The sequence below is a fragment of the Ipomoea nil genome, unplaced genomic scaffold (assembly GCF_001879475.1).
Source record: "Ipomoea nil cultivar Tokyo-kokei standard unplaced genomic scaffold, Asagao_1.1 scaffold2975, whole genome shotgun sequence".
NCBI classification, from domain to species: Eukaryota; Viridiplantae; Streptophyta; class Magnoliopsida; order Solanales; family Convolvulaceae; genus Ipomoea; species Ipomoea nil.
Window position 1 is genome coordinate 852,963 of NW_017619403.1, and position 24,094 is coordinate 877,056.

Consider the following 24,094-nt stretch of genomic DNA (forward strand, 5'->3'; position numbering starts at 1 on the left):
TTTTGAATTTTGTATTTATGGTTGTCTTTCCGTCTCTGTAGAATAGTTTCCTGCAATTGTGTATTCTTTGTAGTATATATATTGCTCTATGTACTCAATATTACTCAATAAATTGATTTTTTACCTATCTTTTTATATTGTAAATACAATAAATTGATTAATTTACAACTATATTCACAACAAATCAAATTAATTCAGTATATAGATAGACTCACCAGTCACCCAATAAATAAAATCCCAAATTCATTACTCTTTATACTATAATTTTCTCTCTTGAAATGGATCAAAGAGATTGTTATTTAGTCAATTGAGAAATTATATCTAATTTAAATGAATCCTAATTACCTAGCAAGCAAGAACAAAGTGGCTTAAAATACAAATAGCAACACCCATAGAAATAAATAACAATTCATTAACAATTCAATTCTGTCTATTTGTTTATACTGTAAATACAATAAATTGCTTAATTTACAACTATATTCACAACAAATTAAATCAATTTACAACTATATTCACCAAATTGATTAATACTATAATTTTCTCTCTTGACATGGAACAAAGAGATTGTTATTTAGTCAATTGAGAAATTATATCTAATTTAAATGAATCCTAATTACCTAGCAAGCAAGAACAAACTTGCTTAAAATACAAATAGCAACACCCATAGAAATAAATAACAATTCATTAACAATTCAAATTCAAATAACAACTTAAAATACCTCATATATAATGTCCTTGACTTTGATTTTGATCATTGTAACTAAGTAACTGGCTTTGATTCTGATTATTGTAACTAAAAAAATCTTCTATTCAATCATCCATGGCTTATAGATTGTGTGATACATATACATAACACACACCCCACATATATATAGAGTCATATGAGTCCAATTTGTATTCTCTGCCGCCCAAATTATCAGTAATTTCATCTCACAAACATTAATATTGACTAATTGTTTAAAAAAATATGTATTGAAATTATAAACTTAAAAATATGTATTGAAATTAGAAACTTAAAAAAAAATGTATTAAAATTAGTAACTTAAAAAAAAATATGTATTGAACAAAAAGTATATATATTTAATAAAAAAAAAAAGATGTATTGAAAATAGAAACTTAAAAAAAATATTTATTGAAACTTAAAAAAATATTGCATAAATAATTAGGCATTAAAACAAAAAAAAAAATAACAACAAAAGAAAAATAAAAAACAAAAAAAAAAAACAAACAAAACAAAACAAAACAGTGACTGGGTTCATCTTTTTTTAAAAAAATTAAAATTTTAATTAATTAGGTTTTGAATTAAAATATTATTAATTATACCTCATAAATATTATTAATTAGGTTTTGAATTAGGTTTGAAGCAAAAGCAAATGTTGTTGCTGGGAATCGAACTTGAATTTTTTTTTTTTAAGGTAGACGTGCGTTTTTAATAAAACGACGTCGTTTTTGCATCCGTATGCACTATGCATTGTGCATACGGATGCACAACATAATTTGCCTGTATTTATACAACATATGGGCTTGACTAGTTTAGGTTCAAAGCTTACATAACTTATAATAAATAAATACATTTTGGGCTTAGGAATATTTGGGTACGAAAATATCAGTTCACCATACTAAGTGGACCCGAGCCCATTTTAAAATAAATAGGTATATAAATATTTTTGTTAAAAATATTTATTATCGGGACTATAATTTATTTTTAGGAAAATACGGGGTGTCACATGGACCATGGTCCACCTTCTACTATAGTTCATATTTCATTATTATAAAAGTGTTGGTTTTAGTTCATTATTATAATAGTGTAGGATCATTTGCATGACATCAATTTGAATGTTGTAAGAAGAAGGATTTAATTTGAACAAGTTGCCGCAAAAATAAGGACATTATGATATTGTATATATATTTGTAAATATATTTGCATTTTAGGGTTTATTTGTATATATTTGTAATTATTATTGATTAATTTCGAATTTTAGTAAATTTATTTGCATTTTAGGGTTTATTTGTATATATTTGTAATTATTATTGATTAATTTCGAATTTTAGTAAATTTATTTGCATTTTAGGGTTTATTTGTATATATTTGTAATTACTAGTCTATTTTCACCACAACAATTATTTTAGATAGAGTTGAATCAATGTTAACAAAAGTTTAATTGGAATTAATATTATCCTAGATTGACTTGTGATCGATAAAAGTTGGATGAAAGCTTCTCGGTTGAGTACGGAATATGAAGCCGGAGTTAGAGAATTTATAGAGTTTGCAAAACGTCATCTTCCAAATAATGATGCGGCGTTTTGGTGTCCTTGTAAGAAGTGTTGTAATCTAAAACTATTAAGTGCAAAGGACATATATGATCATCTAATTTGTGATGGAATTAATCTAAATTATACAAAATGGATATGACACGGTGAAGGAGGAAGAGGGACTAGTACATCTAACATGTATGTTGACAACAAAGCAAATAAAGATGATGAGTCTGAAGATAGGTTGGACGAAATGTTCCGTGATGTTGGAGAAGAGTTCACAAATCGATCAAATGAGTTGGATGAATTATTAAATGATTCAAAACAGCCTTTATGGTCCGGGTGTAGTAAATATACTCGCTTATCTGCTGTTTTGAAATTATTCAACTTAAAAGCTGGGAATGGATGGAGCGACAAGAGCTTTACTGCTTTACTTGATTTAATAAACGATATTCTTCCAGAAGATAATGGACTCCCGAAGTATGGCATGTGGATATTATGTGATGAAATACATGCTTGAAATTCTTTCCAAAGAAGCATGTGCGGGAATAGATAAGGCATGTAATTTAATATAATACCTTTCTCTTTCTAATTTTAAAAATGCTAGCTTACTAATTATTTAATAATTATCAACTTTGTAGATTGTTGAGAGAGTTCGTGGATCGAGCTACACTCAACAAGAAATTGATCAAGTAAGAGACGTATGGGCCGACTTCTTTGTTGATGTATGCTTAAGTATGTAAATTGAACAAATTGATATTAGGTTTTGATAATGTTAACTTGTATTATTAATTAGTATCAAATTGTGAGATTTATTACTTTTATTACTTGTTTCATTATAAATATTAGATTCTACATATTTTATTGTGATTGTGGTGCAATAATTGAGCACGTTTTGGTTGTGGTTGTGAAAAATTGAGCAGGTTTTTGGGTGTAAATGGACAAATAAACTGTATATTAAAAAAAAACATACAACATCGGCTAATTAGTATTAGCCGACGTTATATATATTTTTTTAAAAAATAAATACAGTTTACAACGTCAGCTAGTTATACTTAGCCGACGTTGTATATTATTTTTTTTTAAAAAAAAATAAAATACCTACAACGTCGGCTAATTGGTATTAGCCGACGTTGTATATTATTATTATTATTTTTTTAAAAAGATAAAATACCTACAACGTTGGCTAAATGCTATTAGCCGACGTTGTATAGTATTTAAAAAAAAAAAAAGATAAAATACCTACAACGTCGGCTAATTGCTATTAGTCGACGTTGTATAGTATTTATAAAAAACATAAAATACCTACAATATCGGCTAATTGCTATTAGCCGACGTTGTATAGTATTTATAAAAAACATAAAATACCTACAACGTCGGCTAATACCAATTAGCCGACGTTGTAGGTATTTATTAATTAAATTAAAAATATATATATAACGTCGGCTATTTAAATAGCCGACTTTATAGATAATATATACAACGTCGCCCAGAACAACTTCGGAACTTAGCCGACGTTAAAAGTGCTATTTAGCCGACGTTAAAAACCTGCTGTGTAGTAGTGAAAGCTATATGGTCTTGTGAAAATTAAATGTTGATATTAATGGTTAAATGTTGGTATTAACAACATTTAATTTTCACAAGACCATATGGCTTTAAGAAGCATGCATGCACACCACACATGCAACCCCAAAGTCCATAAGTTTGAAATTAATATATAGCATAGCTAGGCGGCCTAATATTTAAGATTGTTGATGTGCATATCAAGGACTACGGAGACAAAGATGTGTTATTCGTGGATTCATCGGATACTATCCAACAACACTCTCCAACTTAATTGACGTGAAGTAGGCTTAGTACCATTAAGATTATATTCTCGAATTATTAGTTCTCATCTTTTATTGATTACACACTTAATTTGATAGTATTTGGAATGAAAAAATCAATGTTCGAACTAAGATTGTGATTGTTTGGTCTTTAAAGGTCAATTGTATGTTGCTACATCTAGAGTTAGAAATCTCAAAGGTCTAAAAATTTTGATCCGTGATGATTCTAAAATTGTAATTCAATTACTATTATAGTTTACTAAGTTGTTAAAAATTTGTAATATTAAATACTATGTACTAAATTTTTAATATAGTTTAAGATTTGTAGTAATCACCCACCTTAAATATTATTTTAATTGTAAATATATTTATATGTTCATAATTTTATCATAGGAATTCACACATAATAATTATTAAATAACAAAAATTTTATATATGAATAAACCTCATATATGGTATATTTTTATAACATATTTTCCGTGTATATCACGGGACAAATACTAGTTACATTAAAAGTACTATTAAACATTTAAAATCAAATTTTAAAATTATATGTAAATGATAATAAAATAAGAAAAGAATAAAGAGGTTGTTTGACCAATGAATAGTAAGTATGACAGATAAAATGAGACAAAGGAATTACTTTTTATAAATTAAATACGGACAAATAATCATAGTTTGCTCTGTTGTAGCACTGGTTAATTCATAAATTTGAATTGAATCTGGGTTTGAATCCCGGCAGTAGAATTATTATTTTTCCCAACTTATTTTGGTTCTGATTTAATTTTTTTTTTTTTTTTTTATGTTAGTATATATTAAATACAGATTATCAAACCAATCGTTATGCCATGGAACGGATGGTGAACACGGTCCCAAGCGGTAATGGTGCCCGTAAGTGGTATCGTTTTCTTCCACCAATCTTTTCTTTTTTTTTTTTTTTTTTAATTAACAGCGCGATTTTTCTTTTTCATTTTCACATTTCGCGGTTTCCCTTACTCTTCGCGCAAGCTTCTTCAACACTCATAAATTATGAATGTGCAGGCATGGATTTATGAATGTGCAGTTACGAAATTATGAATTTTCTTTTATGAGATTATGAATTTTCTGTTATGAAATTATGAATTTTCTATTATGAGATTATGAATGTTCTATTATGAGATTATGAATTTACAGAAAATTCATAATTACATAACAGTAAATTCATAATCTCATAACAAAAAATTCATAATTTAATAAATATTTTTCTTTTATGAATTATGAATTTTCTGTTATGAGATTATGAATTTTCTGTTATGAAATTATGAATTTACAGAAAATTCATAATTAAATAACTGTAAATTCATAATCTAATAACAAAAAATTCATAATTTAATAAATGTAAATTAATAATCTGAACATAGAATGCAAAACGTCGTTAACAGCACATTAACTATTTTTTTTTTCCGTAAAAACGACACAGTCTTGAAACGTGTTCACAAAACATGGTGAACACGTTTCCACGGCATAATTTGCGTTATCAAACACAGTTGGCTCCGCTGTAACACTGCTTAATTCATAAAATCAATTTGAATCTGGGTTCGAATCTTGGTAGCGGAATATTTTTCCGCTACTTATTTTGGTTATTTAGTTACTGACAAGTGACAATTATCTATATATATATATATATATATATATATATATATATATATATATAAACAAAAAATTCTCTTATTTCATTTTCCGCTCAAACTTTTGTAGTAAAACTTATTTGGTAAGCAAATGTAAAATGGAAATTAATTAAAATTTAATTATTGGTAATATTACATAATTACACTTTTTTTTTTTGAAAAATTATACAAGTTTATAATTCTCATATTTTTTGCCTATAAATACAATGGATTGGTGAGTTTGGAAATAATAATATTTCCTTTTGCACTGTTTCCCTCTTCTTCCCTCTCTGTGGAATCATATCTTGGTGTTGCACTCATGAAAATGTAAGTATTTTTTTTTTACAGTTTTTAAGATGATGATGATGATGATGATGATGGTTATTATTATTATTATTATTATTATTATTTTTATTTTTTTTTTATTTTTATTTTTTTGCAATTGTAGCTTGAAGTATTTTTAGTGTCGATGGATCCAACGGATTGGACGTTGATGGAGACCCTAGTAACATTGACTACAAAGCTGATTTCTTAATTTTTTGGAAGGACCGGCGTTTTCCTTATCAGAAATCAAACTCTTCTTCTCCTCACATGCAACGAAGCGCTTTGCCGAACCGGAAAGTGATTCTTTTCTTTTTCTCTCTCTCTCTCTTTAGTCCTCTGAGATAATTACAAGATTTTTACGAAAAACGAAACAGAACCCTGGTTTCAACACAAAATATACAGAAGTTAAGGATAGAGATTGAAGACTAATTCACATATCTGAACTAACAAATATATATATATATATATATATATATATATATATATATATATATAAACAAAATCCTCTTATTTCATTTTCCCGCTCAAACTTTTATAATAAAACTTATTTGGTAAGCAAATGTAAAATGGAAAATTAATTAGAATTTAATAATTGGTAAGATTAGATTTTAAAAAAACAAAAAAAAAAAAAAAAACAAACAAACAAACAATGTACGGAGTATTTCTTTTCACTTTTTTTTCCCGGTTATTTATTATCTTTTTAAATTTTATATGTTCATCTACAAAGGTGTACCCCTTCAAAAAAATAAAAATAAAAAAAATCTACAAAGGTATACACCTTGATAGGGTCGTTTAAATGATAAATGAGCCTTTTTTTTTTTTTTTTTGTGGGGAAAAATTTTGAGATAACTCGAGTTCGATTTTTACAAATGATGATTTTCTTTGCACCAGCTCTCGTGCCTCCCAGAGCGCAAACGGACCGTTCATTTTCATTCAAGATTCTATTTCTGTAAAAAATTTTGACATGAAAACATAAAATACTATTACGCCATATATAGTAGCAATAATATTTCAATATTATTTAACTACTATACATTATATAAATTTTATAATTTATTTAATTAATGATTATATTTTATATAGTAAGGATTTTGTGGTTTAATGGTACCAAGTTGAACTCGCATAAGAGATCGAGGTTGTGGGTTTGAGCTTCAATAGAGGTGCTATTGACTCTCTGTGTTTCAGTAGGTTAAGATACTACATTGTAATGGAGTTAATAGTATTTAAAAAAATGATTATATTTTATATCTAATAGACTATCTAGTTTATTGGGTACTTCTGCTTCATAAACTAAATCAGTCTGCTTTTATGTTTTTTTTTTTTTTTTTTTTTTTGGGTGATAAGGAGGCTTGTCTGCTTTTATGTTTCTGTATATAATTGACACTTGTTAGTAACTAATAAATAACCGAAAAAAAAAAGGAGGAATTAAAAAAACTAATAAATAACCAAAAAAAAAAAAGGAGGAAAAAAATTATAATTCCACTGCCAGGATTCGAACCCGGAATCAAATTATATCAAATTTTTGAATTAACCAGTGCTACAACGGAGCCAACTGTGCCCATTAGTCCGTATTTATTTTATAATAACTAATATACTAACATAAGGGAAATAAAAAATTAAAATCACAACTCCGAAACCACGGTTGGAGCCGGATTCTATAATTTATGTATTACAGCAAAGGCAGTTGTGTTTACAAGATTTAAGTGTTTAAAGTTACATAGTAAAATTGATGATAATTATAAAAATGTTACTGTATTTCTTTGTTAAAATAATTTGATTTAATTCATTAATTTTTTTTCAAATGTAAGGTTAAAATTGATTCTTATTTTTCTTATAAAATTTTTTTCTCATTTGATCATATATATATATATATATATATATATATATATATATATACACTAGTATTTGTCCCGTGCGATGCACAGAAAATATGTTATAAAAATATACACTATATGAGGTTTATTCATATATAAAATTTTTGTTATTTAATAATTATTATGTGTGAATTCCTATGATAAAATTATGAACATAAATATATTTACAATTAAAATAATATTTAAGGTGGGTGATTACTACAAATCTTAAACTATATTAAAAATTTAGTACATAGTATTTAATATTATAAATTTTTAAGAACTTAGTAAACTACAATAGTAATTGAATTACAATTTTAGAGTCACCACGGATCAAAATTTTTAGACCTTTGAGATTTCTGACTCTAGATGTAGCAACATACAATTGACCTTTAAAGACCAAAATCACAATCTTAGTTAGAACATTGATTTTTTTCTTCCAAATACTATCGAATTAAGTGTGTAATCAATAAAAGATGAGAACTAATAATTCGAGAATATAATCTTAATGTTACTAAGCCTACTTCACGTCAATTAAGTTGGAGAGTGTTGTTGGATAGTATCCGATGAATCCACGAATAACGCATCTTTGTCTCCCTAGTCCTCAATATGCACATCAACAATCTTAAATATTAAGCCACATAGCTATGCTATATATTAATTTCAAACTTATGGACTTTGGGGTTGCATGCATGCTTCTTAAAACCATATGACTTTAAGATGTGAAAATTAAATGTTGCATTTAATTTTCACATTTTAAAGTAATTTTCACATCTTAAAGCCCATTTAATTTTCACAAGACTTTCACATCTTAAAGTCATATGGTCTTATGAAAATTAAATGCAACATTCAATTTTCAAAAGACCATATAACTTTATTATATATAGGATTTATTTGTGTTAAACTCATAATAATCATATTAATTAAATTTATGAAGTCAATAGCAATCAAACTTAAATAGTTTATTCCAAGTTACTTTGGGCCTACCATATTTCTTCAAATCATGAGTGGCACAGGGTATCCAGAAGAACAATCATTAGAGCATTCTCATGAGTCAATAGTTATGCTGTACATCCGTATGCACCATGCATGGTGTATACCGATGCCAAAACAACGTCGTTTTATTAAAAAACGCGCGTCTCTGCTTTAAAAAAAATTCAAGTTCGATTCCCAGCAACAACATTATATTGTTCATTCATTTTGGAATTTTAGTTCATAGATTATGGAATTATAGTTCATTGATTATGGAATTATAGTTCATCGATTCTGGAATTGTAGTTCATCGATTCTGAAATTTTAGTTCATAGATTATGGAATTTTAGTTCATTCATTCTGGAATTTTTAGTTCATAGATTAGATTATGGAATTATAGTTCATCGATTATGGAATTATAGTTCATCAATTATGGAATTATAGTTCATTGATTATGGAATTTTAGTTCATATGTTGTTGCTGGGAATCGAACCTGATTTGTTTTTTTTAAGAGGAGACGCGCGTTTTATTAAAACGACGTCGTTTTTGCATCCGTATGCACCATGCATGGTGCATACGGATGCACAACATAATTTGCCCTCATGAGTTGGAGAGATTTAGGAGTTATTTGTGGGTCCCAGCTTCCACCTCATTCTTCACTATCTCATTCAATCACAAATAACTCTTCTCTATATCAGTTTGAAGTTATTTCTTAGTTTTTTGTGGACCCCACCATTTAACCCACTATATTTTAATTATTTCTTTATCCATTTTATTTATAAATTTATATTTTATTTCTTTATCTATTTTACTCCAACATGCATACGGAAAATGTACAAAATATGCAAAGTGGAATTGTTAAAACAAAAAAAGAAAGATAATTAAAGTCAATTACTTAAAATAAATTAAAGTACATAAACATTAAAATACAAAGTCATTAAAAATAAATTAAAGTACATAAAAATTAAAATACAAAGCGGTTAAATTAATTGTCGTTGTTGCTCCATATATGCTCAACCAAATCCGCGCGGAGTTGATGATGCAATTGCGAGTCATGTAACTCGGCATTTCTTTCTAAATAGTGTTGAAACTCTTCGGTTGATCCTTGGGATGCTTCTGTTGTTGTTTCATTTTCTTCGCCCACCCAAGTAGTTACGTATTCACCTTCATCCTCAACAATCATGTTCGCTTTGTGTAGGAAAAGACGAAAATTGAGTAAATTGTATATTACCCGGAATTTGGCCACTTGGTATGTTGATAGGAAATTGAGAAGACCCCGCAAATTGAGAGTTTTGAAATATAGGCGGAAATGAAGAAAATTGAGTATTACCCAGAAGTTGGGCATTTTGTGGAAATTGAGAGTTTTGTAAAAATTGAAAATTTGGTGGAAATTGAAAATTTGTTTGAAATTGAGAATTTTGGGAAGATGGTTGAGAAAAAGGGAAATTGGATTGTGAATTTTGATTGGAAGTATTGTATTTTTCCATTATGATAAAAGAAATTGAGAGAATAATAGAAATGAATTGAGAGTGGGATAAAATGTAAAAAAATTGTGAAGACATGTGGTATTTATAGATAAATATATATTATATTTATATTTTTATTTTTAACTATCCGTTGCCATCAACGGCCGGAAATGTGACCGTTGCTGGCAACGGATACAATTCTGGCCGTTGCTCGGCCAGCAACGGCCAGAATTGTATTCAATTGAGAGTGGCCGCCAGCTGGGTGGTCAACTGCGTCTCACTGCTTTATTTATTATTTTTTAAAAAAAAAATTCTGACATTATGCCTTCATTTGCAGGAGAGTTATTTTTGGATTGAGTTTTACTACATAAACTCCCAAAATTCTACTCCCTCATTTATACTCCCCCTGAGGTGGCAAATCAGGATTGGTTATTTTCATCATGTGGGTCCACTGAAAAGTGTCTATATCAAAAGCATGTGAGAGGGAGTACAAGTTGAGAGTTTAAAATGGGAGTACACCAAGTATTTTCCTTTTGGATTATCCGCACCCCACATCAGCTATTAACTCTAATTGGGAAGAATTCATGTAGTAATAACCCCATATTATCCACTAGTGTGGATGCTCTTATATCGTGCATTGTGCGTTTCATCTTGTCCAAAACGATGTTATTTTGTTAAATTGTGTGAGAAATTGACGTGACGAATATCGTTTTATATGTATTATGCTAAGAATTTATGTGTATTATCCTTTCAAAAAAATTATGTGTATTATGTTAGGAGTTTATGTGTATTTTATTATACAATTATGTACATTCTATTATACGATTATGTACATTCAAAATAGGGTTTTTTTTTTTTAGAGTTAAAAGTTTATGTATATTATGTTAAGAGTTTATGTGTATTATATTAGATTATGTGTATTATCCTTTCAAAAAAGATTATGTATATTATGTTAGGACTTTATTTATATTCTGTTATACAATTATGTATATTCGAAACATGGGAAAATGAAAATTTACAATATATATATATATATATATATATATATATATATATATACACACACACACACACACACACACAAACAATGTTGTTTTGTGCCAAAGCGCACAATGCATTGTGTGCCTTAGTGCACGATATAATTTGCCCCAAAAAACCAATAATTATTTTATGGACTATGTAGACTATATATAAAATGTTTTAAAAGTACATATACATTAGTTAAAAGTATATAATTTGAATATAAAAGATACATTATTTTGTATACTATCAAATAATGTACATTCTGTACATAAATAATGTACTTTTAATATATTAAAAATGTATCTTTTATTATGGTCGTTGGAAGAAAAATTTGCGCCAATAGAACAGTACAAAATTTTCTATATAAAAAGCAGATTAATGTAGTTACCACATGAGTTTGGTTGAGATGTCTACAATGTAGTTCAAGTGTAAATATCTTATCCAATAATGTGCTAGAAACCAGTCGATTCTTTAATATATTTCTATTTGAACATCATAAATAAAAAAGAAAAGAAAATGAACATCATATTCACACAGTCACTTTGTAAATACAAAGGATAGCAAATCCATTATAAATAGCACTTTCCTAGACAGATTGTGATGTAGCTTACAAATTACTATGTGCCTCTTGAAGAATCAATGTTGCAACAGTAAAATGCTTAAATTTTACCAACAAAATTTGGGTTCACAATTACCCGAGTCAATAGTATTAAAAAAATTACCTTTAAATTGAATTATTTAAAACGCAGAATGACTCTTGGTTTTCCCCAGTAAGAGTTCTTTGGCTTCGTTAATTTTAGATGCAATATAATGGCTGCCACCAGCATCTGGGTGGTTTGCTACCATCACTCTCCTGTGTGCCTCCTTGATCTTCTCTATAGCAGCTCTCTCTCTATATGCATAGGAAGCAAACAGAACAGGGAGTTAAAGATTATTTCACAAGAAGAGAACATAAACATGATGAAACTTCAAAGAGCTAAAAAGCCAGGGGCATCCATTTGAAAATATATATATATATATATATATATATATATATATATATATATATATATATATCCAAAATCATGACAGTTGCAAAAACTTGTGTACTCCGACTTTATACTCCCACACACAAAATCTTGATATAGACACTTGTATTAGGACCCACATGAAAAAAAAATAGCTTATCAAAGCCTGCTACATCAGGGAGTAAAATTGAGGGAGTACATGTAGTAGAATTAGGTAAAAAAAAAAACCCCTCCTGTGGTTGAGATTGCTTTTGTTAATACTACCGCACTCAAGCATAATCAGAATATATCATGGTTAAGAACATTCACCTGACTCCAAGAATCAATGCTGCTTCTCGCCTGGTCATTACGGATTCAAATCCACCAGGATAAAACCTCCGAACTCGAGGGGCTACTTTGAATGCTTCCCATGCTCTTACTAGGTACCTTGCTCCCAGTGCAACACTTCCAACTGCTGCTCCCATAACCAAAGGAGTTGTCTGAAAGCCAAAATGCCAAAGAGCATTATACTTTCACCTCGAGAAACAGTATCTTCAAAGTACATCAATCCATCTTAAGCATCATTACATTACAAGTACAAAGCTATTATTAATCTATAGCTCAGCAAATCACACACATTGCCAATTACTTCTCTCTGCACCATGAAGCCCAACACCGAAACCTAGTAATTACAAATACAAATTCCCTCCCCTAAAAGAACTAAACACCTAATGCCCATAATTTGAATGATATTTGACCTTCAGGAGTAAACTCATCTAGGCATCTTGTTTCCAATATTCACAATTTACCCCAACTTTCAAGGCCCCATCCATTTGCAAATTATCAATCCCAATTCAAAAGAAGCTAGACCATATGAAGAAATTCAACCAAAAGAGAACAAGAAAAAACTAATCAACCTTTCATATTATTAAATGTTTGCATACTCTGTACTCACAAGTCACAACCAATCAATAACAAATATCAAGAACAAAGAAACTTTGTTCTGATATGCAATGGCAATGATAATACAATGCCTAGAATTTTCCTAAAAAAGGGAATGAAAATAAAAACTTTCTAAAGGAATTCCCAGCGCTGATTATATTATAAAAACTTCCTAGTCTGCAGTTTCGCAACTCAAAACCATTTCTGGAAGACGGAACTAATTAAGCTAAAAGAAGAAGAAGATTTACCATATTGGAACGAATTCAATTTCGAATCTTGTTCTCTCTGCAGCTGACGCTGAATAGAAAGGGAAATAAATAAATAAATAAAAATTGCGACGAAATGAAACATATTTTCAGCAAAAATAACAAATTTCCATAGCTTACCTGGTTATGAACTTCTGATCGCTCGCTAAAAGTATATTGATTGAATTTTGTGCGAAGGCGCGAAGATTCTGGCGGTGAAGTACTATATAGTTTTTAGATTTTGGGAGGGGTTTTAGAGGAGAATAGGTCGGCGATGAATAGATGGCTTGGACAACAAGAATAAGCATCGACGGCGTCCAATGCTCCATCTCCAAGTCCTTTCCGACTTTGCAATTGACTATGGGGCTCTCTCCCTCTCAACCCTTACAGCCGGTTTGGTTGGTCAAAATTGTTTGTTTGTTTGTTTTTTTTTTTATTTTTTTTTTATTTTTAAATTTGAGAACAAATGAATTTTTTTATGTGTTTGATTTATGAAAAATATTTTTAGCATAATTTTTTTAAATTCAAATATGAGGAAAAAATAGTATTGTTTTTTTTTTTTTTTTTTTTTTTTGGAATTGACACTTTTTATCCCTGAATTATATACTTGTAGCACTTTTCCTCCTAAGTTATTCATGTATTCACATTTGCTCTCTCAGTTATGTTAAAAGTGGTGAATTTTTCTCCTTTTATGTTAAATGGACATTTTTACCCTTAAAAATAAGCATTTCATTTATTTTTCTTCTCCAACAAACTATTGCTTGTATATATGGATGACCACAGTTCGATACGAACCTAACCGGACACTGTAGCAACTGAATCAAAACAGTAGAGACAATTCTGGTTACGATTCTGAACCAGAAAAAATAAAATAAAATAAAATAAAACAATTATTGAATTTAAACTATTTTAAAAATAAATAAATAAATTTATTTTTTCCGGTTTAGAATCGTAACCAGAACCGTCCCTACTGTTTTGATTCGGTTGCTACAATGTCTGTTTAGGTTCGAACCGAAGTACCAAATCGTGATCATCCATACATACAAGCAATAATTTGGTGGAGAAGAAAAATAAATGAAATACTTATATTATCGGTAAAAATGTTCATCTAACATAAAAGGGGGAAAATTGCCACTTTTAACATAACTGAGTGGACAAATGTGGGTACATGAATAACTCCGGGGAAAAAGTGCTATAAGCATATAACTTAGTGGGAAAAAGTGTCATTTTTATTTTTATTTTATTTATTTATTTTTTTTTTTGTTTGTTCAGAGTCATACTTGTGTGAGACGGGTTGAATCTAGGATAATTGTTTGTTACTTATGATATAAATCATACTACTTATTACATAAAATATAATACCAATTTGATTAAATAAACTGTTACTTATAATAGCTGGAGGTTTTTAGGCTTGGCATGAATAGAATTATCAGATCCTCTCTAAACTCTCTGCAATTCTCCTTCTCTTCTCCCTTTCTCCCTTTTCTGCTCTCTTCTTCACCTTTCTCCTACTGTTTGTTCTTCTTCATTACTGCAAAGCCCTAGGTTCATTACAATTGGTATCTGGTGCGGGAGGGGCTTCCCGTGCCGTTGTGCAGTTGGACTCACATTAAACATTATACTGACGCACTTTACGTACACAACACATGCACATTAAACACACAAACAAAATACTTTCAGAACACAAATTCACGCATATTAAGCACAAAACTCACGCATCTTAAGCACAACCTTCACGTAGGGTTGACCACGGTTCCGATTCCGGTTCGGAATCGCCGATTCCGTAAATGGACAAATCGAAACCAGAACCTTATATAAAGGTTCCGGTAAGAACCGCCGGTTCTAACCATTTTTTTTTTTAATTTTTTTTTAATTTTTTTTATTATTATGATGTTTTGTTGCTTGATAGATTTAAAAAGGATTCCAAATTCTAACAAAGTTGGAATTTGGAATCTTTGGCACAAAGGCCAAGCGTGGGCCTGGCCTTTGCGCCAATCTACTCCACTGCCTATGCGAGTGGGCACTAGGCGGTCGCCACACGCCCACAAGCCACCTAGAATATTTTATTTTATTTATTTATTTATTTTTATGGTTTAGAACCGGAACTGGCGGTTCTGATTCCAATAGTTCGAAAACTTTAACCGCAACCTTATTGGTTCCGGTTAAGAACCGGAATCGTATCGACAGTTTCGGTTCGATTCCGGTTAGCACAATAACGGTTATGGTTCGAACTTACGGTTAGAACCGAACCGTGGTCACCCCTACCCCCACGCACCTTAAAGCACAAAACGCACGTACCTTAAGTACAAAAACACACGCATCTTAAATTTCAACAACTGCTCACATTAAGCACAAACTCACGCACCTTAAGCACAAGACTCACGCACCTTAAGCACAAGACTCACACACCTTAAGTACAAAACTCACGCACCTTAAAAACAAAATTCATGCACCTTAAGTTTCAACAACTACTCACATTAAGTACACACCCACGCACCTTAAGTACAAAATTCACGCACCTTAAGCACAAGCCTCACGCACCTTAAGTACAAAACTCACGCACATTACTCACCGCACAACCGCACGGGAAACATGCACCTGCACTAGAGAACTTAGTTATATATATATATATAACTCACGCACATTACTCACCGCACAACCGCACGGGAAACATGCACCCGCACTAGAGAACTTAGTTATATATATATATATATATATATATATATATATATATATATATATATATATATATTAAGTGTTGCAAAAAACGTGCCCAAGTGCGGCGAGGAAGGCCGGAATCGGCCTCCTCCATGGCCGGGTGGCTAGGTGGCCGGCTGAATCGTTCATCATTTTCTGTTTTTTTAAGTGTTATTCACCAAATGACCAAAATACCCCATTTTACAATATTAGTGTTGACTTGTAGAAGTTTTTACTAGTTGCAAAGTGTAGAAACTTTGGTCAGACATAACTTTTGACTCGGTTATTCGTTTTGGATAATTTTTATTTTTTTGAAATCTTGTATTTTTTCGAGATCTATCCAATACAAACAATTTTCGGTTATCCGTAGGTAGTTTGCCCTCCAATTTCTCAAAAAAAAAAAGCGTATTTTGCTCTTAATTTTAATTTTTTATGTATTTAGATGGTTTCAACAATATTTTGAACAATTTTACAACCACTTACGTAAATAGTTTGTAAGGAAAAACTAGAGGAACCTTATGTTTTATTAGTGAATTTTTACAATCTTTAGTTATTTTTTTTTATAAAAAATTAAAAAAATATTTAAAAAAATAAAATAAAAAATAAAAAATAAAAAATCGGGCGCCCCCTCGGCGCCTAACGTATTTTTCAACATTTAACACACACACACACACACACACACACATATATAACAAAAAAAAAAAAAAAAAAAAAAACTAAGAATCAATCTCAGCCTTATATCTAAAAAAATTGTTGATGTGGAAAATATGAACTTGAAAATGAACATATGCAAAATGGATGTGAAAATTATTGATGAAATTGGACATGTTGCATCACCAGTATTCGAACTACCTGCAGAATTATTGTTGTGACTATCAAGTAAACAAGTTATGAAAATATAACAAGAGGTAGTACTTGGAATTAGTATGAATGAGTGTAGTACTTAATTTTGTGTGTGTGTGTGTGTGTGTGTGTATGTGTGTGTGTGTGTGCGTGTGTGTATGTGTTTGTTTTAAAAATGATAATTTAAAAATTCACATTGGACATTGGACTATTCGCACAATGCGTGTGTGGTAACTAGTTGATATAAAAATAAAAGAACTGCAAAACACAATTGTTTCGCTATAATACATAAATTATAGAATCCGTTAGGCTAATGAACATTCTGGGGTAAGATAATATATTTTATAAGTTAGAATAATGTATTTTATGTGTTAAAATAATATACTTTATATGTGTTTGAATAATGAAATTACTGGGGTAAAATGATGTATTTTATGAGTTAGAATAATGTACTTTAATTTATGTGTTAGAATAATGTATTTTATGAGTTAGAATAATGTATAATGTACTTTATGTGTTAGAATAATGAAATTTCTTGGGTAAGATAATGTATTTTATAAGGTAGAATAATGTACTTTATGAGTTAGAGCAATCTATTTTATTAATTTGAATAATGTACTTTATGTGTTTTTGAAGTGTTGTCCACACAGCTATGTGGACCACAATTTACGCAATAATAATTGTATTAGGAATTTTTTTTTTTTCAATTCTGAATCGTAACAAGAATCATCCTACTTTTTCAGTTCAATTGTTATAGTGTCCGGTTCTTTTCAAATCGAATCATAGTCGTCTCTACATACAAGTAAATTTGTTAGAGAAGAAAAATAAATGAAATAATTATTTTAAGAGTAAAAATGTCCATTTAACATCAAAGGGAGGAAAACGATCACTTTAAAAATAAGAGTTAATTATCGAAATGGTCCCTCGACTATTGCAAAATTACTAATTTGGTCCTCGACAATTTTTCTTACCCAATTAAGTCCTCGACTTTAAAAATATTAACCATTTTGATCCTCCGTTAAAATTCCATCCATAAGCTGGTAAATTTAAAGACAAAAAGTAATTTCATATATTTTATTTTATTAAAACTTTTCTTCTTCTTGTTTATCCAGTCCTACTGTTCTGGGAATCCTTGGCAATGGTCATTGAATGGGAACGGTTCACAATCGCTGGCTCTAGAATTGGAAGAGCCGCCTCTCTCTATCGCCGCCCTTGCGGTTGCGGTAGCCGTTGCTATCTCTCTTCCCCCAATAGCCCGTATCGCCGCCGTTGCGGTTGCGGTTGCTATCTCTCTTCCCCCAACAGCCTGTTTCTGAAGACGCTGCTGCACGCGCATTTCTTCTTCTTCTTCTTTTTCTTTTTCAGCAAATATTGAAGCTCAAGAAGGATCAATGGAGGCTGACAAGATTGATGCCTTGCCGGGGCAACCTGTAGGAGTGAAGTTTAACCAGTATGCGAGCTATGTAACCATGGACCAGAAGGCCGGAAGATCTCTGTTTTATTACTTCGCGGAATCACCCTACAATTCTTCTACCAATCCTCTGGTCTTGTGGTTCATCGGGGGTACCAAACTCCTTTCGTTTAAATTTAACAGCTTATGGATAGAATTTTAACGGAGGATCAAAATGGTTAACATTTTCAAAGTCGAGGACTTAATTGGGTAAGAAAAATTATCAAAGACTAAATTGGTAATTTCGCAATAGTCGAGGGACCATTTTGGTAATTAACTCTAAAAATAATTGAGGGGGCAAATGTGGATACGTGAATAACTCGGTGGAAAAAATGCTATAAGCCTATAATTCAGGGGGGAAATATGCCATTTTCCCTTTTATTATTTTTCATACTTTACCCTCTAATATATTATTTAATTTTCTTAAATACCCATGCATTCCGCCAGTGTAAAGTTTAATAAGGGAATATTCCGTTAACTATATATTATTCTTTAACTTACTCATTTATTTTCATAAGGAATGTCTTAGGCTCGAACCTCATCCCAATCAAAATTATATAATTGTTAAACATATAATATGAATATGTTATAGTGTATTAAAAAAATACAATATAAAATTATTTAACATGAACTTTAGTCAATTAATTAGAATTACGCAGGTGGCATTGATGAAACGGTACACCTAATGTATAGTATATATTCAACACAGATGAGAAACTATGCCCATTATCATTGTCTTTTTAGGAAATGAGAATTTGGTTCTTTTTTTGAATGTGCACTGCGCCATGGCACTAAAATTGCAGTGAAGCACACCAGAGGGATAGATTAAATCAAGAATTCATTTCTGGCGGAAGTGGCAACAAGAGGAAGCACGGATCACGCCAATTAATAGGATTTTGTGTTGTAAAAATTAGGCTAGTGTACTATCCAGTGAGGCTGTTTCCCTCTAAAATTGCTATTGCACCAGTTAATTTTTATAAAAAATTATGCCACACGTCATAGTTATGCATTCTTGAAATATATACTTTTATGAAATTTTGATAATCTTACACTGATACATGCCAGGATACCGAATGATACATTGATAAATTCTGAAACACTAATTTAAAAATACACATTGGACATTGAAGTATTCGGCAATGCACGTGTGGTAACTAATTGATATATAAAAATAAAAGAAGATGGCAAAACACAACTGCTTCACTGTAATACATAAATTATAGAATCCGGCTCCAACCTTGGTTGCAGAGCTTTGATTTCAATTTTTTATTTTCCTTATGTTAGTATATTACTCCCCGTCCCATTTTATATGTCGAGTTTGGTTAACGATGATTAACTTAAATTATTTACAATTTAATTTTTCATAATATTAAGTTTATAATTATTGCGTAAAATTTATATATTTAGAAATTACATTAAAAGTACTATTAAATATTTAAAATCAAATTTTAAAATTATATAAAAATGATAATAAAATAAGAAAAGAATAAAGAATTGGTTTGACCAATGAATAATAAGTATGACAGATAAAATGAGACAAAAAAATTAGTTTTTATAAATACGGATAAATAATCACAGTTCGCTTTGCTGTAGCACTAGTTAATTCTTAAATTTGAATTGAATCTGGGTTTGAATCCCGGCAGTAGAATTAATATTTTCCCCTATTTATTTTGGTTCTGATTTAAATTTTTTATTTTCTTTATGTTACTATATATTAAATACGGATTAACAAACACAATTGGCTCCGGTGTAGCATTGGTTAATTCATAAACTCAATTTGAATCTGCGTTCGAATCCTGGCAGCGGAATTTATTTTCGCTACTTATTTTGGTTATATTTAGTTACTGACAAGTGACAATTATTATATATGGAAACATAAAAGCAAACTGATTTAGTTTATGAAACAGAAGGGCCCAATAAATTAGATGGGCTATTAGAATATATAATCATTAATTATATAGATTATAAATTTTACATAATGTCTAGTAATTAAATATTATATAATATTATTGCTACTATATATGGAGTAATAGTATTTTATGTTTTCATGTCAAAAAATAATTTTACAGAAATAGAATTAATCTTGAATGAAAATGCATGGTCTTTAAATTGTAGGCAATTTATATTGTGGTCTAGGATCAACATAGCATTGTGGACCCTGAATCAAAATAACTTCGTTTTAATATTTAAGCTTTAACAGATTATGCAGTTGCTATGATTCTTCTCTTTCAAGGTGTGGGGATCCCTCCTTCTTTTGGAGTGTGAAGAATCACCTCTCTTCACTCCCTTTGTCTTCCTAAGCCGCCTCGAATGTTAGGGTTTGAAGGAAATAATGCTATATACCAGTGTTACGAAAATCCCGCCAAGGCACCGATTAATCGGCGCCTAAGCGCTAGGCGCTGGTCGGCCGCCTAGCGTATTACCATAATCGATGGTCTAGGCGACTGACCGGCTAGGCGGCCGACTAGGCCGCCTAGGCATCCTAGGCACCGACTAGGTCACCTAGTCGGCCGATTAACTATTGTACCATTCTTTTTTAAATAAGTTATTTCACTCAAAATGACATCGTTTTGAGTGAAATAACCCTAAATTGTTCAAACTCAAGTTGTTTTTAAGTTAATATTTAATATTTTAATATTAACTATTAAAGCATTAAATAGTTTATAATTATCAAGTTTTAAAAAGTTAAAAAAATTTAAACAATTTTTTTAAATAAAAAATTCATGAGCGCCTAGGCGCCGATGAATCCCCGCCTAGGCGGTAGGCGCTCCCTGAACGCCTAGTGATTTTTCAACCATGCTATATACAGTGGGGTGGAGAATGGGGGTCAAAAAAGAAAATTTTTGCAAAAAAAATTCGCAGATCTGGAGCTCAATCTCGACGTGTCGAGCCATTAAAACGTGAAATCGGGACCATTCTGCCTATTCTCGACGCGTCGAGAGTGTCCTGTGACACAGGTTCGGTTTGTAGGCTAATTTTGACACTTTTCCCTTCTGATCTAGATTTTGATGTCTTCATAAGAGTTGTAGCCCTTTAAGTCTTCTTTTCAATGGCTCTAGAATAACTTCATTTGGATATTTCTATGCTGAGATATGGTCCAAATACCGAACAGTGGCCAATCTGTGTGATAACCTACGACACACATCTCACAACGCATGAAACATGTAGGGGGAAAACTACCACTACCAAATATCAATATGTGCTTGTAAGATAAAGAGTTAATAGTACAATTAAGATCTCATCATATACACAACAAGACAAATATAAAGCTTCCTAAACCATAATCTTATTGCATGATGAATCCATCTATGCTACCACCAGTAACTCAATTGCACATGACACACTACCAATAAAAAAAAAAAAAAGATGACATATACTGAAGATAGAGACAATGACAATGCTACCCAAAAGAGAATTAAGAAGAATTAGAGAAATTTAAACCAAAAGTAGTATTTATTTAGACTATCGTTTTTAGATTAAGTATTTAGACTAGTGTTACTACAAAGTTGCAAACATTTATTTTAGTGACAATATAATCAATCTCTCATATATTATCTTGCATTTATATACTTTAAATTACGGATTTAAATAAACAAATTCAATATTTATTTACTTATGTATGAACATCTCCGATATAATATTGTCTTGATATACTTTGAAATAGTTATTTAAAAATAATCATTGGACATTATTCCATAAAACAACTAGTAATTTAATAAGATTAAAATATAGTACTAATTATGCCAACTTTGATTGGGATGTGGTTCGAACCTAAGACCTTTTTTATTGAAAAGATAACGAAAATTAACGAAAAAGTTAACGGATAATCATATTCATTAAGGATAAATTAGGAAATCTTTAGGAAAAATTAAAATCTGATCAGAGCCATTCATTTGATTAAAAAATTTGACCGTCCACATTTTTTCTACCCATTATAGGCCTAATTCTCTTGGGCTCTTATTAGTATAGTAGATAAACAAATGAATTAATGCACATTTTGCATAAAATCAAAATATCTTTCACTCAAAATAGGACTTAATTAATGAATTTTATTGTTTAATGATAAGTGTGTTTATGTTCATATTTCTATCTCATATATAGAGTTATTTTGAGTTTATTAATGGAAGAAAAAAAAGTTGAATTCAATGTTTCAAACTCACATTTATTTAAGAATTTGCATTTTAAATTTTAATTAACATTTTTTTAAATAATTTATATTTTTAAGATCAGAAGGAAAGAAAAATCCAACACCAAAAGTTGGCACTATCCTGCAAGGCAAATTATGTTATCGACCCGTGTCCACCATGTGCATAGTAAAGACACTATATATTCATAATTTCTATACAGTAGATTCATAATTTCTATATTGTAGATTCATAATTTCTAAACTGTAGATCTATAATTTCTATACTGTAGATTTATAAAATCTATACTGTAGATTCATAATTTCTATACTGCACATTCATAATTTCTATACTGTATGAATCTACATTATAAATTTTATGAATCTACAGTATAGAAATTATGAATCTATAGTATAGAAATTATGAATCTACAGTACAGAAATTATGAATGTGCAGTATAGAAATTATAAATCTACAGTACAGAATTTATGAATGTGCAGTATAGAAATTATAAATCTACAGTACAGAATTTATGAATGTGCAGTATAGAAATTATGAATCTACATTATAAATTTTATGAATCTACAATATAGAAATTATGAATATACAGTATAGAAATTATGAATGTACAGCGTGTCTACCATACACATAATAAACACGGATCCATAGCATAACGCTCCCTCGTGCAGCATGCCTCAACTGAGGAACTCCCGTTCTATCTTTCTCAATTTTCATTTTTATTTTTTTTATAAATAATGCATTCGATCAAAAGATAGGTGAAATTAAATTTAAAGTCAAACCTACCACTTCAAATCCAATATAATTTCTTTCAAATTGTAACTTTTTTCTCTTTATTTATGTTTGCATCCACCCTAATAATGATGGAGAGGAAGAGGTGAATGAGTACAGAGTTGGATGAAGATGTAAATTAAATGGTTGACCAGCTTTCTACAATTATTTAAAGTACAACTTTACTATACAACTGTATACGGAGTAATTATTAAAAATGGAGCACTTTTTTTCTTTACTTTTGTAAAAGAAATTTTAAAATTGATGGAAAATGATTAGTGAATTTACAGGGAGTAAAATTAAATGTTATACCGTGGACTCCACATTATAAGGTCAACCATTAATCTAAATATTTATTTTTACTTTTTAATATACTAAAAGTTCACTATGTACCAAAAAAATACTAAAAGTTCATTTTTAATGTACTGCCTAGCTACAATAGATGAAAAATAATTTTTCAATATACTACGGAGTAAAAAGTAACTTGTATCAGTGGTCTACCGCAAATTATTATGTGGACTCGGGTCCAAATGTTCATAATTTACATACTAAATGTTTAAATTTACCTTTTAAAAATTCACAATTTGTATACTATGAACACACAATGTTAACATATATGTAATTGATTACCTTGTTTTGTATTAACAAGTTCCTT

At 29.9% G+C, this 24,094-nt stretch overlaps 2 protein-coding genes across 3 annotated transcripts in view; both read right to left on the reverse strand.

Moving 5' to 3' along the window:
* Positions 1–12,146, reverse strand: part of LOC109163129 (DNA polymerase epsilon subunit B) — a 63,121-nt gene extending 50,975 nt beyond the window's left edge. For both annotated transcript variants that reach the window (XR_002051201.1, XM_019311866.1), the window contains exon 1: positions 12,086–12,146. The gene's annotated coding sequence lies outside the window, so the exon portion shown is untranslated. The remainder of the gene's footprint in view (positions 1–12,085) is intronic.
* Positions 12,075–13,892, reverse strand: LOC109163130 (mitochondrial import inner membrane translocase subunit TIM14-3-like). Its single transcript, XM_019311867.1, has 4 exons — positions 13,678–13,892; positions 13,540–13,588; positions 12,680–12,849; positions 12,075–12,255 (listed from the first exon to the last, which is right to left on the reverse strand). Exons 2-4 carry the CDS (start codon positions 13,540–13,542, stop codon positions 12,102–12,104), a joined length of 327 nt encoding a protein of 108 aa, XP_019167412.1. The 5' UTR covers positions 13,543–13,588; positions 13,678–13,892; the 3' UTR covers positions 12,075–12,101.
* Positions 13,893–24,094: the final 10,202 nt, after the last annotated feature.